General features: G+C 38.8%; 1 protein-coding gene across 1 annotated transcript in view; it reads right to left on the bottom strand.

Moving 5' to 3' along the window:
* Positions 1-13,099, bottom strand: part of ripk3 (receptor-interacting serine-threonine kinase 3) — a gene marked incomplete in the record, with an annotated part of 21,781 nt that overhangs the window by 7,080 nt on the left and 1,602 nt on the right. The window contains 9 exon segments of the mRNA XM_014021813.1: positions 379-443; positions 569-632; positions 770-852; positions 5,012-5,173; positions 7,687-7,736; positions 8,046-8,194; positions 10,265-10,420; positions 11,391-11,559; positions 11,638-11,801. Coding sequence (XP_013877267.1) covers positions 379-443; positions 569-632; positions 770-852; positions 5,012-5,173; positions 7,687-7,736; positions 8,046-8,194; positions 10,265-10,420; positions 11,391-11,559; positions 11,638-11,795 — 1,056 coding nt within the window.

Below are 13,099 nucleotides of genomic sequence, written 5' to 3'. Positions count from 1 at the left end.
AGCTGGAATTAACAAATCTATTTTTAAAAAGAAAGTCAGCTAAAAAATGATTACTATAGATAACTGTCTACTTAAGTAATGTAACAAAGTTTTTGTACCTTGCTACAGAACACCCATGGCCAACAGGTGTGGGCCAGACCTGATGTCAAGCAGATTTGGACCAGACAAATGTTTCTATGTGGGAACTTTTGGACTGACTAAGATGACTCGTACATTAGCAGACTCGGCACCATCGGTGTAAACATGGCCATGCAGCATTCAGACAATCACGCATGTTGTTTGGTTGAGAAAAGCAAAGCAAATGGTGTTGTTCAAAAGTGTTGGCTCAACTGGTGTTAATGTGGCGATGACAGCCTGACGAAATKATCCAAACCTCACCTGAACCGGCGGGGGTCCTGTTAGAACATCATCACAAAAGTTTGGTGCTTCAGATATATAATTAGCTGTTTAAAAAAAGAAAGAAAAGAAAAGAAAAAAAGAAGTGAGACGATGAGAAACCTTAAAATTTGCTGATGATTCAGCAAATTTTGTTATTGAGACTATTAGAGCAGCGTGTAATAAAACAGACCTTCAGGCTGAGTAATAGAAAGCGCTCCGATCTGCTCTGTTATTCTTTCTTCTTCGTTTTGGTTCTGGAAAGAGGAGGAGAAACATGTAGACTGTGGCAAAAAAAAAAATTAATTTAAAAAATCCAAGTGATGACCATGCGTCACGTTAAAATTTTACAACATGTCAACTTGACTCAAAGAAAAAGAGAATTCTTCCTCACCAGTTTCTTCAGCACGTGGTGGACWGCATCAATAACGGAATGCTTGTGCATCTTGTACAGTTCTTCTGTTACAGTTGTGCAAACTGCAAAACAAAATARGTAAATACAAAWATTAGAGTACTAACTGTAGGATTGTGGACTTTGTAAGGAGTAGAGAACCGGCTGAACATAATAATTCAGAACTTCAAAGTGTCCTTTCAGAGACTTCAGTCTTCTCCAATATAAGGATTACATTTCATTTGTTTCATTGACGCTGAACTAAAACCTGCTTTTAAAAGATCCCACTATGTCATAAAAATGAGCCAAAAACAGGGATGGCCTTGATAGTCTTGAGCACATATTAAAAGGGGCCTTGTTATTTATTTTCCAAGCACAATTCTACACCACAATCAAGTAATTGTTATCTTTGGTTATTATGAAAAAGCTGTATTTATCAAAAATAATTTTTACTTTGCATTTTATTTAAACACTTTGAAATTGGCCTCTGTGTCTTTAAGAACATCCTACCATTTCGGACACCCCCACTTCAGCAACAATGCTTCGTGCAGTTTACAACCTTTCGTTGGAAAAAGGTTTGGCCATTTCTTGACGAACTGTGTCGTCCTTAGGAATCGCATAAAGATGGAAGTCTCCTTGACATCCAAAAATATTTTTTTCTTGATGGAGGCATTTTTAACCCCTAAAGGACTGGACTGAGAAGACGTTAGCATTATTAGTGCTACAGATGTGCAGATCTGTCRGGTGTTTGCTGATTGTTGCTACAGAAGAGCTGTGTGGGGTAGGCACGGGGTTGGGGTGCTCTGTGGGGCAGGAGCTGGGCTAAAGACTGAGCTCCAGGGAGGAGCTTTGGGTAAATGGGTGGGGCTTTGTACCAGCAAGTGTTTAGGCAGCTCCACATGGAGATTCAAGGATTTCTCAAACATGCATGAATGAGTCAAAGCAACACTCTGGGTATGTTTTTGATGACAAAATGACATTATAACATGATATAAACCTCAAATTGATTTTTGCATAACACCCCCTTTAAGAATGCAGTTGACTCCTCATTAGTTAAAGGTTTATGATGATTTGCAATTCATGCAAAGTTCTCAAAGTGGGGCTGTTGTGGATGATTATCATTAGGGCTGCATGATAAATTGTTTGAGCATCATTATTGTGATGTACGTGTGCACAATGTGTACATGTCACATTGCAGGTCCTGCGATGTAGGAGCCCAGACACCATAATAACAGATGTTAATTCAGTGTTGCCTTATGGCCAGTTATGATTTTTGGTTAAGGTCGATGATTGATAGTGAATCAACCATCAAACAAYCATCCAATTCCAGACAAATAACCAATGTTGAAAAGATGTTATTGGATCAACTTTGTTCCATGGTCCAATTTTAATGATTGAAATGCCAAGATCTAATCAATGCTGAATCAATATTTATATAGAATCAGTTATGTTTGAAGACCTAATGTTGTTTTAAGAAGTAAGTCACCGACCACTTTTTGTATAATTTCAACATGGATTCAGTGTCATGCCAAACTATATTTCATTGTTGATTCACTCACATTTTGCTATCTGGGAGGCAGAATAAATCAACATGTACCATAAGTCACTAAACAGCTTTTATTTTAACAGCAAAAGCGGCTCTAAAAACAMAAAAACAAACTTTAATTTTGTCATGAAACTTCTGGAAGAATAAAGGAAGTGTTTTTCAGAAAACTGCTGGCAGTGAATTCTCAAGCTGTGGAGGAAGACAACCAGGTTATTGACGAAAACGAGGGGGAAAAAGAGGTAAAATGTGATTTAGCATGAATGGTAATATTAAARCGTGACAAAAACAGAAGTTTGACGGAGGCAACACGTTAGGTTTGTTTATTGGAAAAAAAATTCATGTTTGTGCATGATAGAAGGAAATGTGCTCAGACCCCAGCACAATAAAAACAAGCTACAAAARAATAACTCAAACACAGACAAAAACATACTTTTAATACAAAAAAAGAGGTAAGATGCAGGTGTAAGGTGCAGGTTCATCATCAACAAGATGGCAGCAATACTTAAAGTGTTATCAGTGTGCACTATTGTGATTCGTTTCCCATCCAAGTCATCTCAACTTTGCCATGCTTCTCCTCCTGCATAGTTTGTCCTAGAGCTGCCATTGTAATTTATATCTGTAAAGCTCCTGTGCCAAATGATGGCTATGCCTTTTGGTGCCTGTAAAACTTATAGTTTATGAAATACTATATTAATGTTTAATGAATTATAATGGCAGTCAATGGAGCCTTGTATTGGTCCAGTACTGCCCCATGCTGTGCTCAACTTGGTACTGCACCATAGTTTAATATTTCAACTCAGTAGTTCAGTGTTTACAGTCTAATATGATTGTATTTTGATGTTTACTATAATATTGTCTTAACACTGCTCGATTGTTGTAATATTATGCATTTTTGTGTCAATAATTGTATTGGCAATGTGGCCTCTTTCTGCACACATACAAACCAACCCCTGCCACCATCTTCTGCCACAGGTCTATTGGTCTAATGGTCTATGCCATGGACTTTCATGTGGGAGATCAGAGTTCAAAACCCAGCTAATGCAACTTTAACAAAAAATGTCTTCAAACTTCATATTGTCACACAATTACCTTAATTACAAACACCTGCTGATATGGCAGGCACAAGCTGGTATAGAAAACACATTTGAACTTGGTCAAAGTTCATTCTGCAAGTCCAATGCTGCAGGTAAAGCCATGCTACATGGCAATGCACACTTGTTTTTACATCGTAAAAACCCATGCCTAGTTTAATTTGATTTTTGAAAATTCCTGTTTTTTTTTTTTTTCATTTTGCAGCTTACTGTATATTGCAGGATTAGAAAAAATTGTAATGTCTTTTTTTCCAATATCGTGCAACCCTAATTAGCATTGTAGCGTCAAATCAGGGTCCTGGGTGGAGATGTGAATATCATGCTATGCTCTGTCACCCTTCACATACGTTTTGGACACAAAGCAAGAGGCACATGTTCTCAGGAAGAAAGAAAGGTGGATGTGGTTGAGGTTTTTGCACAGAAAACACCTTCACCTGCATCGCCTCGTGCTGCTGAACAGTGTGCCCTCCTCCACGGCTAGACTGAATCCGTCAGTGTGGTTAGACTTGGGCAATAGGGCTTTTATGTTTTCTGACTATAGTCTCAGATCTCACGACACAATATAAAAAAAGATTTACGAAAATRTATTACACCACTGAAATAGGATTTCAGTAATGTATTTTATAAATGCAGCATTTATTTCACAACACCTACTGTWCATACCTTATTGTGTTCAACCTTTTTGCAATACTAGTGGCATGTTTTTTTATGTTAAGTAGTTTTCTTATTAGTGTGCCTTCCTCACGTTCTCTCTGTGTACATGGGTTTTCCCCAGATACTCCGGTTTCCCTAGACCAGGGSTCTGCAGCCTTTACGATCAAAAGAGCCATTTAAGCTWCTTGACACACTGATAAAATGTGTCCAGAGCCGCAAAGCAAGCTACAACWGTAATTATCAACTGGTGGTCCGTGGGCCTTTTCAAGGCCTCTTCGAGAACATTTATGGCCAGTGGAGGCAACATTATAAAACACATAAATATATTGTGAATTTTATTATTTAATATTTATTATTATTTTTGCACATCAGGACAAATTAAAAGATCAGATCCATGTAAACAAGAAAAATACTATATATAGTTTATACCAAATTTCATAAAAACTAGTACAACTGAACTATTCAGGCRTATTTTTTCTAACTCTTCTTATTATGTAGTCTTTATTGTCTATTTTGAAGGAATAACCACATGGAGTTGGAAGAAATTCTTGTGGTTCTGCTGACTGTACGACTGAGAGGAAGAGTGGCTGCTGTTTGGCTGAGCTGGTCCAAGCAGTTAGACAACTCTATCAGAGCTTTCTTCTCATTAAAATGAAATTTTTTTCTCTTAATTGTATGGCAGATAGTAATCAGGGCAGAAGCTAGCCTTTAATTAAATATAGCTTCCTGCTACAAGGATGTAGCTAATGCTAGGTGTGCAATAGTCTTAATTTTGGCCCTAATGTCATGYCATATAATAAGTGGGATTGTGAATGATTGTTTGTCCCTTTTTTGTGTCCCTGTGATGGATTTGCGACCTGTCCAGGGTACTGCTGGAAATACACAACAGCTCCTCTGCAACCTAGAAAACCCAAACCAATAAAAAGAATGGACGGACAGATAGAGTTTTCTTACTACGAGAGTCGGGCCGCACGCTGGGCTTCGAATCCCAACATTTCTGCATAAGTTCCATCAGTGTGGCCAACCCTGCGCGCCCCGCAGCCTGACGCCTGATCTCATCCAGAGATGGACGGTCTCCCTGAGGGATGCGGAACTTCACTATGCAGGACATTGCATCTGCAGCACAGAAAAGATTGAAAACAGTGAGAGGTGTGTCAACATCAGAAATGTCTCTAATGATGTATTCAAGTTGTGCTCAAAAGTGAGAATTCAGAGGTAGAAAAACCAAGAGGAACGCCCTTCAAAATCAGAACTCTGACTCAAACAGTTGRACCCAACCTCAAGTATTCAACACGGCTAACTCACAGATGAAAACTTGATAGTTGATGTAATAAACTTTTTTTCATTTCTCTCAACAAGGATTCTAGCCTAGCTGGTCCTTGCCTTCCTACACAGTTCTGCTCAGTTCTAGTTTCCCTTCACTGCTCCATCTGGGACTTCTCCCACAGACAAGGGTTTCTTCAGGAGAATTTCATCTGGGCCAATCAGAGAACAGAACGTCGATTTTCTGCGCAGTGTCTGCTTGATTTTACCTGGGCCGATCAGCAAACAGAAGGAGGAGTTTTGAACAACGTTGATTTTCTGCGCAGTGTCTGCTAGTTATTTTAGCATACGGCAGTGGAGGAAGTGAATGAAGCCAGTCTGTGTTGATAAGGCTTCCAAATTAAATTAAATTTGTCTGACAAAGCAGTAGCTCTCATTTACAGTCGTCTTGTTCGACTCGATACTTCTCTCTTAACAGTAGCATTGTTTATAGCACACACGATTTCCGGTTAGCTTCTTAACTTAGCCTCCTTCACAGTGATATATGTCACGACCAACCGATCCAATCATTTTAAACTTCAGCAGAGGCCACGCCTCCAGCAAGAATCACTTCTCTAAAGCCGAGAGTCCAGACCCTCGTACGAAGCAAAGTGAAGTACGAGGGTCTGGTTTTTACCAGGCTACAAGGATTCCATTAAATCAGTTGCACACATACTGTCCAGCCCCTATCAGTGGGAATGTTGCTAYAGTGTTTAACAACATTAAAAACCAAGAAATCCCTTGTTATCAACATGTACTGCTGAAAGAAAGGCTAATTACTGAGCACGACAATGGTCATTCCAGAAATTTTACTCTGTCAAACTGAACCCATAAACAAATTTTACTAAATCGTAACAGAGAACCATCTGACCACAACTTACAAAGTTTCTTCATCTATGTTTCTTTCTATGGTTTCTTCAGATACAGATTTAGATACAAGGGAGAGTGGCCAATTTGAGATAAGAAAGTCACCTAAACCAGTGGTGTCCAAAGTTGGTCCTCAAGGGGCGGTGTCCTGCATGTTTGTCTCCTCAGTTTGCAATCAAGGTCTGCAGAGGCCTACTAATTAAGCACGCCTTATGTTCAGCTGTGTTGAACCAGGGCAGATYCAAAAACATGCAGGACACCAGCCCTCGAGAACCGACTTTGGACACCACTGGTCTAAACTAATTTACAGTTTGAACACAGCAGTAATAATGTATGAAAATGGATAATAAATTTTAAAAGGTTAATTTGATCAAATGGAATAATGACGCAAATAATAACCAAAGAAAAATGTTACGTGAACAATTGCATTGTTTAAAACAATGTAAGAGTCTTCTAATGCATAAGGAAGGGAAGGTGTTGAATAAAGTCTGACACGTTTACAGGGAGAGAACGCAGGAGAACTGGACTGCAGGCCGGGTCTATGAGGTCTTAGTAGCTTTTCCTCAAAGGAACTTTGATAATCTTTCACACTTTGCATGTATTTTTTTTCTTTTTCATTACATAAACATAAACTATTGGAGTTTAGTGGGAGATTTGGACCAGCTAACTGAGATTGTAGAACGTAGTTAATAAAGTGAACAGCTATGGAATTAAATATGGTTCAGTAGATGCAGTAATATCATCTGCATATGGTTGGTTTTGCATTGCTTCTTTTGAAATTTCTTTTACACTGACATTTTGTTTAATAGCTGCTCTGACTGGTTCTGTACAATTGGAGCTTTTTTCTTTTACCAATGCTCCCTGCAGGGTTCACCACAGSCAGCAAACTCACACATAAGATTTGTTGTACAATGGATGTAGCCTAGTAAAAACCAGCCCCTTGTTCTACACTTTGCTTTGTACAGAGGGTCTGGACTCTCAGTTACTGAGAACTGATTGCTGGAGGCGTRGATTCTGCTGAAGTTTAMAAYGACTGAATTGATTTTACCCAATGGCTAACGTTTGGCCATGACGTATACAGTGCACCAGCTCGACCATGAAGGAAGCTAAGCTAAGAAGTTAACGGGAAATTGCTTGCGACCTGCAGCCTCAGGAATACACCCAGCTACCCAGTGATTTGTATAGAATTAAGGATTCTATTTATTATTTATTAACCTTTATTTCACCACACAAAGCACAGATCTCTTTTTCCAGGGAGACCTGGGCCTGAAGGTAACCTGACATGCATGTTTTTGATTTGTGGAAGGAAAAGCAGAGCAATAAAACAATAAAACCCTAAAACATAAAACACTATAGATTCAAGAATCTGTCAGTAACTTCTTACACTTCAGATCTAATGTAACTTTAGTATGCAAAAACATTCAAAATAGAAGTTAAACTTGAACTTATRGGCCACTTACTTGCATACGGTTGTTTCCCGGTGACAATGGACCACAGCAGAATACCAAAACTGAAATAGACATCAAGAGAAACACTCTTTTACTGTTGTACAATTCTAAAATGTTTAGTGATTGCTGCGATAAGCCCAAAGTTTCTTTTTGCTTTCTCACAAAGAAAAGGAAGTGAKTTCTGTTTAAGTTGCAGTAAAAATGTGTGCAGTTTAAATCCCAATCAACACATGAGATATGTCTTCCTCATATTTAAGAGGAAGCTTTTCTGTTAAGTTAGTTTCATGAACTTCCTGTCAAGACTGAAGCAGCAGATTCAATTCTGTTATTCGTTGTTGCAGGATTGTTGAGACTGGTTCAGGTTTTTCTACCTGTAGATGTCAGAGGCTCGAGTGGGGCTGTACGATGTTTGAAAAGCCTCTGGTGGCATATAGCTCAGAGTTCCCCCTTCGTCTTTGTCGTCCTTATTGGATGCCCGAGTGATGCTCTGGGAAAACCTGGAGAGGCCAAAATCTGTGAGCTAGAGAGAAGAAACAAAAGACAATGAGAAAGACGAAGTGGAGGCAGGGAGCTGGTTATGATSTTTTCCCATCGTTTCATTCCACTGTTGAGATAAGAGCAGCTGAACAACTTTTAGTATGGTCATAACAGCTTATTTCAGGAAATGTAAGTAAAAATAAAAATTTAGGATAAATTTTTTTTTGTTTGTTTATTATAATAAATCAATTTCAAGTTTTAAGGGAAAAGTACACTCAAATAGCCTTTGAGTTTTGATATTGACCGCTTTCAGGTGACGGTAACTTTGTGACACGTTAAAAAATATTAATAATATTAATTTTGTTTGCTAAGCTGTGCTAACTGTTGCAGAAAGAGTTCATTTAAAAGACTGCAACATTGATGGGGAAGGTATCAAAAGGCCTTTGTTTGTTTTGATTTTCATTTTCATCCATGTTCTTCCACTTATTTGTGGTCGGGTCATGAAGGCAACAGGTCTAGGAAGAAAAACCAGACGTGACTCTCTAGTAGGGGTGGGTCATACTAAGAATTATAGTATCAATCCAACACCAACTAAATGCAGGGCTAGTATTGCTGATTCCGATGCTAATGCAATTAGTTGTTTTGTTGATTGAATATTGTATTAATTTTGCCTTCAGTTAGTCGATAATGATAAAACACAGGACTAAGATTTTAGGCATGTACAAATGTTTTATACAGTATTAACAAACAACAACAAAATAAAGCAATACAAGAGTATAAAAATAATAAAATCATTCCTCTATTACCAAATACTACACACACTTGTATAAGAAAAATGTCACTAAAGTCAAAAAAATAAAAAATAAAAATTTTCCATTGCACAGGAGCATGATGTAGAATAGTGGTTGCCAACTATTTCGCTTCCAAGCCACAATTGCGACACTCGTCACCCCAGATATTACTTGTTTATGTATGCAAACTTTGCTAATAACTCTGTTGAACATGAGAATAAAAACATTATTAAAAAAAAACTAATAACTATGATATTAATTCAAGATTATTGTTTTTAAAAATGCAGTACTCATGGTGAAAATATTCCATTAGCAATGTTTTTTGCATTTAAATTGATGTCTGGAAATCATCTGGGGATCCTCACTTGATGTTTCGTGACCCACAAAGGGGTCCCAACCCCAACTTTGGGAACCAGTGATGTAGAGGAGTAATGACTAACTCCAAACAATTTGGACACTCTTCTCTATGGACGTTAATTTTCACCTTATTTTTGAAAAATAAAGTTAGTAGTGCAAATTAAGTGTAAACAAAAGAAGCTATCTCATCACGCTAGTATCGATACAATACCGATATTCATCGTAGTATCGATACTTAAATCGATACGCCCACCCTGATCTCCAGATGCTTATGGGAAACCCAGAGGTGTTCCCTGGTTACACATTAACCTTTTAGCGAGTTCTGGGTCACTCTCTCCCCAGTGGAATGTGCCTGGAAAACCTCATGATGCAGGCACCAACAAGGCATCCTGATCAGATRCCTGGATCACCTCAGTTGACTCATAAGGTAGAGACAAGACCCTGAGGGTCCTAAACCAGACGAGACCTCCTTCTTTCTGCAGCCACACTGTGAGGTTCTGTCTTAAAATACCCCAAAACAAAATTAAATAAGTGAGGTGAAGTGTTACTTGGTCTGTGACGTCATAACACCAGTCTGTATCTACGACCTATATGCTGTACTGCCTAATGAGTGGTGTTAATTATTGAGAAAAGACTGAGGTTGTTGTTTTTGATCACTGACTGTTGAGCTCAGAGATGTGTTGCAGATCCAGGATACTCAGGTTAAACAGCGGAGCTTGCCAATTAATTTTTAGCATCAAAGGTCTTTAGCCCAAGAAGCTAATCAGCAAAGACTGAAAGGGTAAGGATTAGGGAGTTGGGGGAGACAATGGGGAGTTGAGGTCTACTTTTGGACAGTGTTGGTTGAACAAAGTTTGACTAAMTTGTTCTGTGTTTTGTCGAGGAAAAACCATCTCCCCCATCTTATTTTAATGAAAACTTCTAAACATCAAAAGTTGTGGAAATGGTCAAAGCACGAGGCTCACCTTGGCATTGAGCGAGGAGTCCAGTAGCACATTGCCGGGCTTCAGGTCCAAGTGCAACACAGCGGGGGTGAGACTGTGCAGGAAGTTTATACCCAGAGCCACCTGRTGGATCAGTCTGAAGACCAGCGGCAAGGGTGGAGGGTCTTCTAAAGTTTGCTGAAAAAAACAGATTAAAAAATATGTCTAAAGTTCACAAATAGACAACTTCTCTTGGCAATGCACTGTTTATTTATGTCAAAGCTAATTCTCTCCCTAGATTACTTACTTTTTTGTGCAAGATTCTTGGAGGAGAAAAGGCAGTTTTGAACTAAGAAAACTTCTGCATGAACATTGGTTTATTTACTAAAAGCTAGTCTTTCCATAATCCTGCCCCAGATAGAAAAAATTACAACAAACATCAAACTTTGTTATTCTATCAATATGGCTGTCAAATTTAGGAAAGGGTGGTTCACCCCACAAAACTTTTGATCAAGATGTTCCTTATTTTATAATGAAAGGCATGGTTTTATCCCAGCCTACCTTGTACATTTAAAGTTCCTGTGACATGCCTATCCTTTAAATACAAAAAGCCAAATAAAACATCTTTACACTTAAGAAAATTGGCATAATACACATGATTTTACTCATTTTTTCACATAACTAGCCAAAAATCTTTTGAATTTGGATCAGCCAAAGTGTAACAGGAAGTGACATCAATGGGGAACTCATTAATAAAATTAATTCTCTGGTCTTTGTTTAGTAAAAYAATRTTATTTAAACTTTAACTCTTCTTCATCTCTCTTTGGTAGMGACWCAAAATAATCTAAAGTAACATCAAATTCTACTCTACAGTCTGTGTTGTTAGCTGTTGTAACAATGCTCTGTTYACATGCAGACATTCCCCTTTGACATCACTTCCTGTTTCTTCACATGCAAATATCTCAACAATTGTTCATCTCAGCGGCGTGAAATTTGTTTTGCARTATGTTATCRATACTATTTCTCCAGAAATGCAGTCATGTTWATTGCAAAAATTTGATGTCACAGGCACTTTAATATATCATGTTTGTTTGCTGGAGGTGACTTTACCAAYCTATGGTGACCAGTCAAAGGTGACTGACATACATGAACCATCTCTGTAGTTTACCTGCAGAAAGGCCAGTGATCCTGTCTCCATGAACTCCATGACCAGCCCAACCTGCACTGACAGTCCAGAGGTAGGAGATCGACCTCTAAAAACCCCGTGGACGTGGATAATGTGAGGGCTGCTTCCTTTGCGCATCATGTTGATTTCACGCAGCAAAGCGTTGCTGTTTCTGTGAATGTTGGTTGGTCCTCTTAGTGAGTTGTTTTATTCCTCTGATTGAAAAAWTTTCAAATAAAAAAGTACTTACCCATTGTCGAAATGAAGCAGTTTGATTGCCACATCGCAGCACCACTGACAGTGCCGGGCCTTGTAAATCTGTCCAAACCCACCAGAGCCAATCACCTCCCAGTTCTCTAGATCAGAGTCTCCAATCTCCACAGGAGGTAAACAGCTGAGCAGAGCCATAGTTTACTGGAAATAAAGGTAAAATGGTAAATGGATTGTACTTATATAGCACGTTTCTGTCCAACCAGGACTCTTGAACACTTTACACYACAATCTGTGTCCTCATTTACCCATCAAGACAGCACTGTACTACATCTCTACAAAGCTAACCCAGACAGATCATCCTWTAGAGACTAATCAGTGCTTTAGATCACATTCGTACACTGAGGGGACACATCAGAGGCAGTGGGTTCAGTGTCTTGCCCCTACCCACTCAAACACAGCCGCCGAATAAAAACATCCTTTCAGTTTCAAGATAGAGATYATATTGTCTGATCATATTGTCGGTTACAGATTTTATTTTGAAATGACTGTGAAATGTTTACAACWTATAAAATGAAATTTTAAAGTTTGCCCTATTGTTCCACTTTGGCGGTTCCAGTTCACTTCAAGCTCAGGTCCATAAGTCTGGGAGTTTGAGGGTTCTTCTCAGTATCTTAGCTGATCCTAGGACTGGGCACTTCTGAACAGAGAGCTCAGTGTGAAATATTTCCCCTAAAGCTTAGATTTAAAACTCCTTRTTGAGTCACTTAATACTAGACTGTATCAAAAACTGCTCCAAGCCTTGTCCTTGATGTGGTGACTGTGTAAAGACTAAATGAGCTGACAGTTCTGGGCTATAATTAGAAATATATAGATWTCAGTGGTGCAGGGGGTTTTCCCTGCAACCAGAGCGTCACTGGTTCAAATCCCTGCCTGRGCRTATACTGTTKTTRTATCCCTGGGCAAGCCTGGGTAAGACACTTAACCCAACTTTATAAATCTGTTGGTGTGATTGCGGTGGTCTAGAGGGGACATAGGTGCAGAATGGCAGCTACRCTTTTGTCAGGTTTGGTGCAGGATTGACCCAGGGCACAGGCAGAGTTCAGGCTTTACAAAAAAAAAGATTTATTAACACAAAAAAACCATTGACAAGGCAGCTCAAAGAACTCACAAAAACTTGACATGGCAAAGACTCAAGGAACATGAGACACCAACAGGCTGGACGACACAGCACAATTAATGATCGGACACAGACTGAACACGAGACACAGAATATAAATGCAAACTACTGAGGACAAATGAAGAACACCTGGAGGAGACACAAGAGGAAACAGGTGAGCGTGGGCAGGGCAGCTGGGCAGAGATACACACAGGGGAACACTGAAACACTTAGAAAAATCAAGGCATAAAAACACAGACCATGACAACTTTACTGTTCTTACGTAGAAATTTTGGTTATGCGTGTACTTTACTTGAGTAATTATTTTTCAGTTATATATATA

Source organism: Austrofundulus limnaeus, unplaced genomic scaffold, assembly GCF_001266775.1.
Source record: "Austrofundulus limnaeus strain Quisiro unplaced genomic scaffold, Austrofundulus_limnaeus-1.0 Scaffold307, whole genome shotgun sequence".
NCBI classification, from domain to species: Eukaryota; Metazoa; Chordata; class Actinopteri; order Cyprinodontiformes; family Rivulidae; genus Austrofundulus; species Austrofundulus limnaeus.
This window is presented reverse-complemented; position numbering and strand designations above follow the sequence as displayed.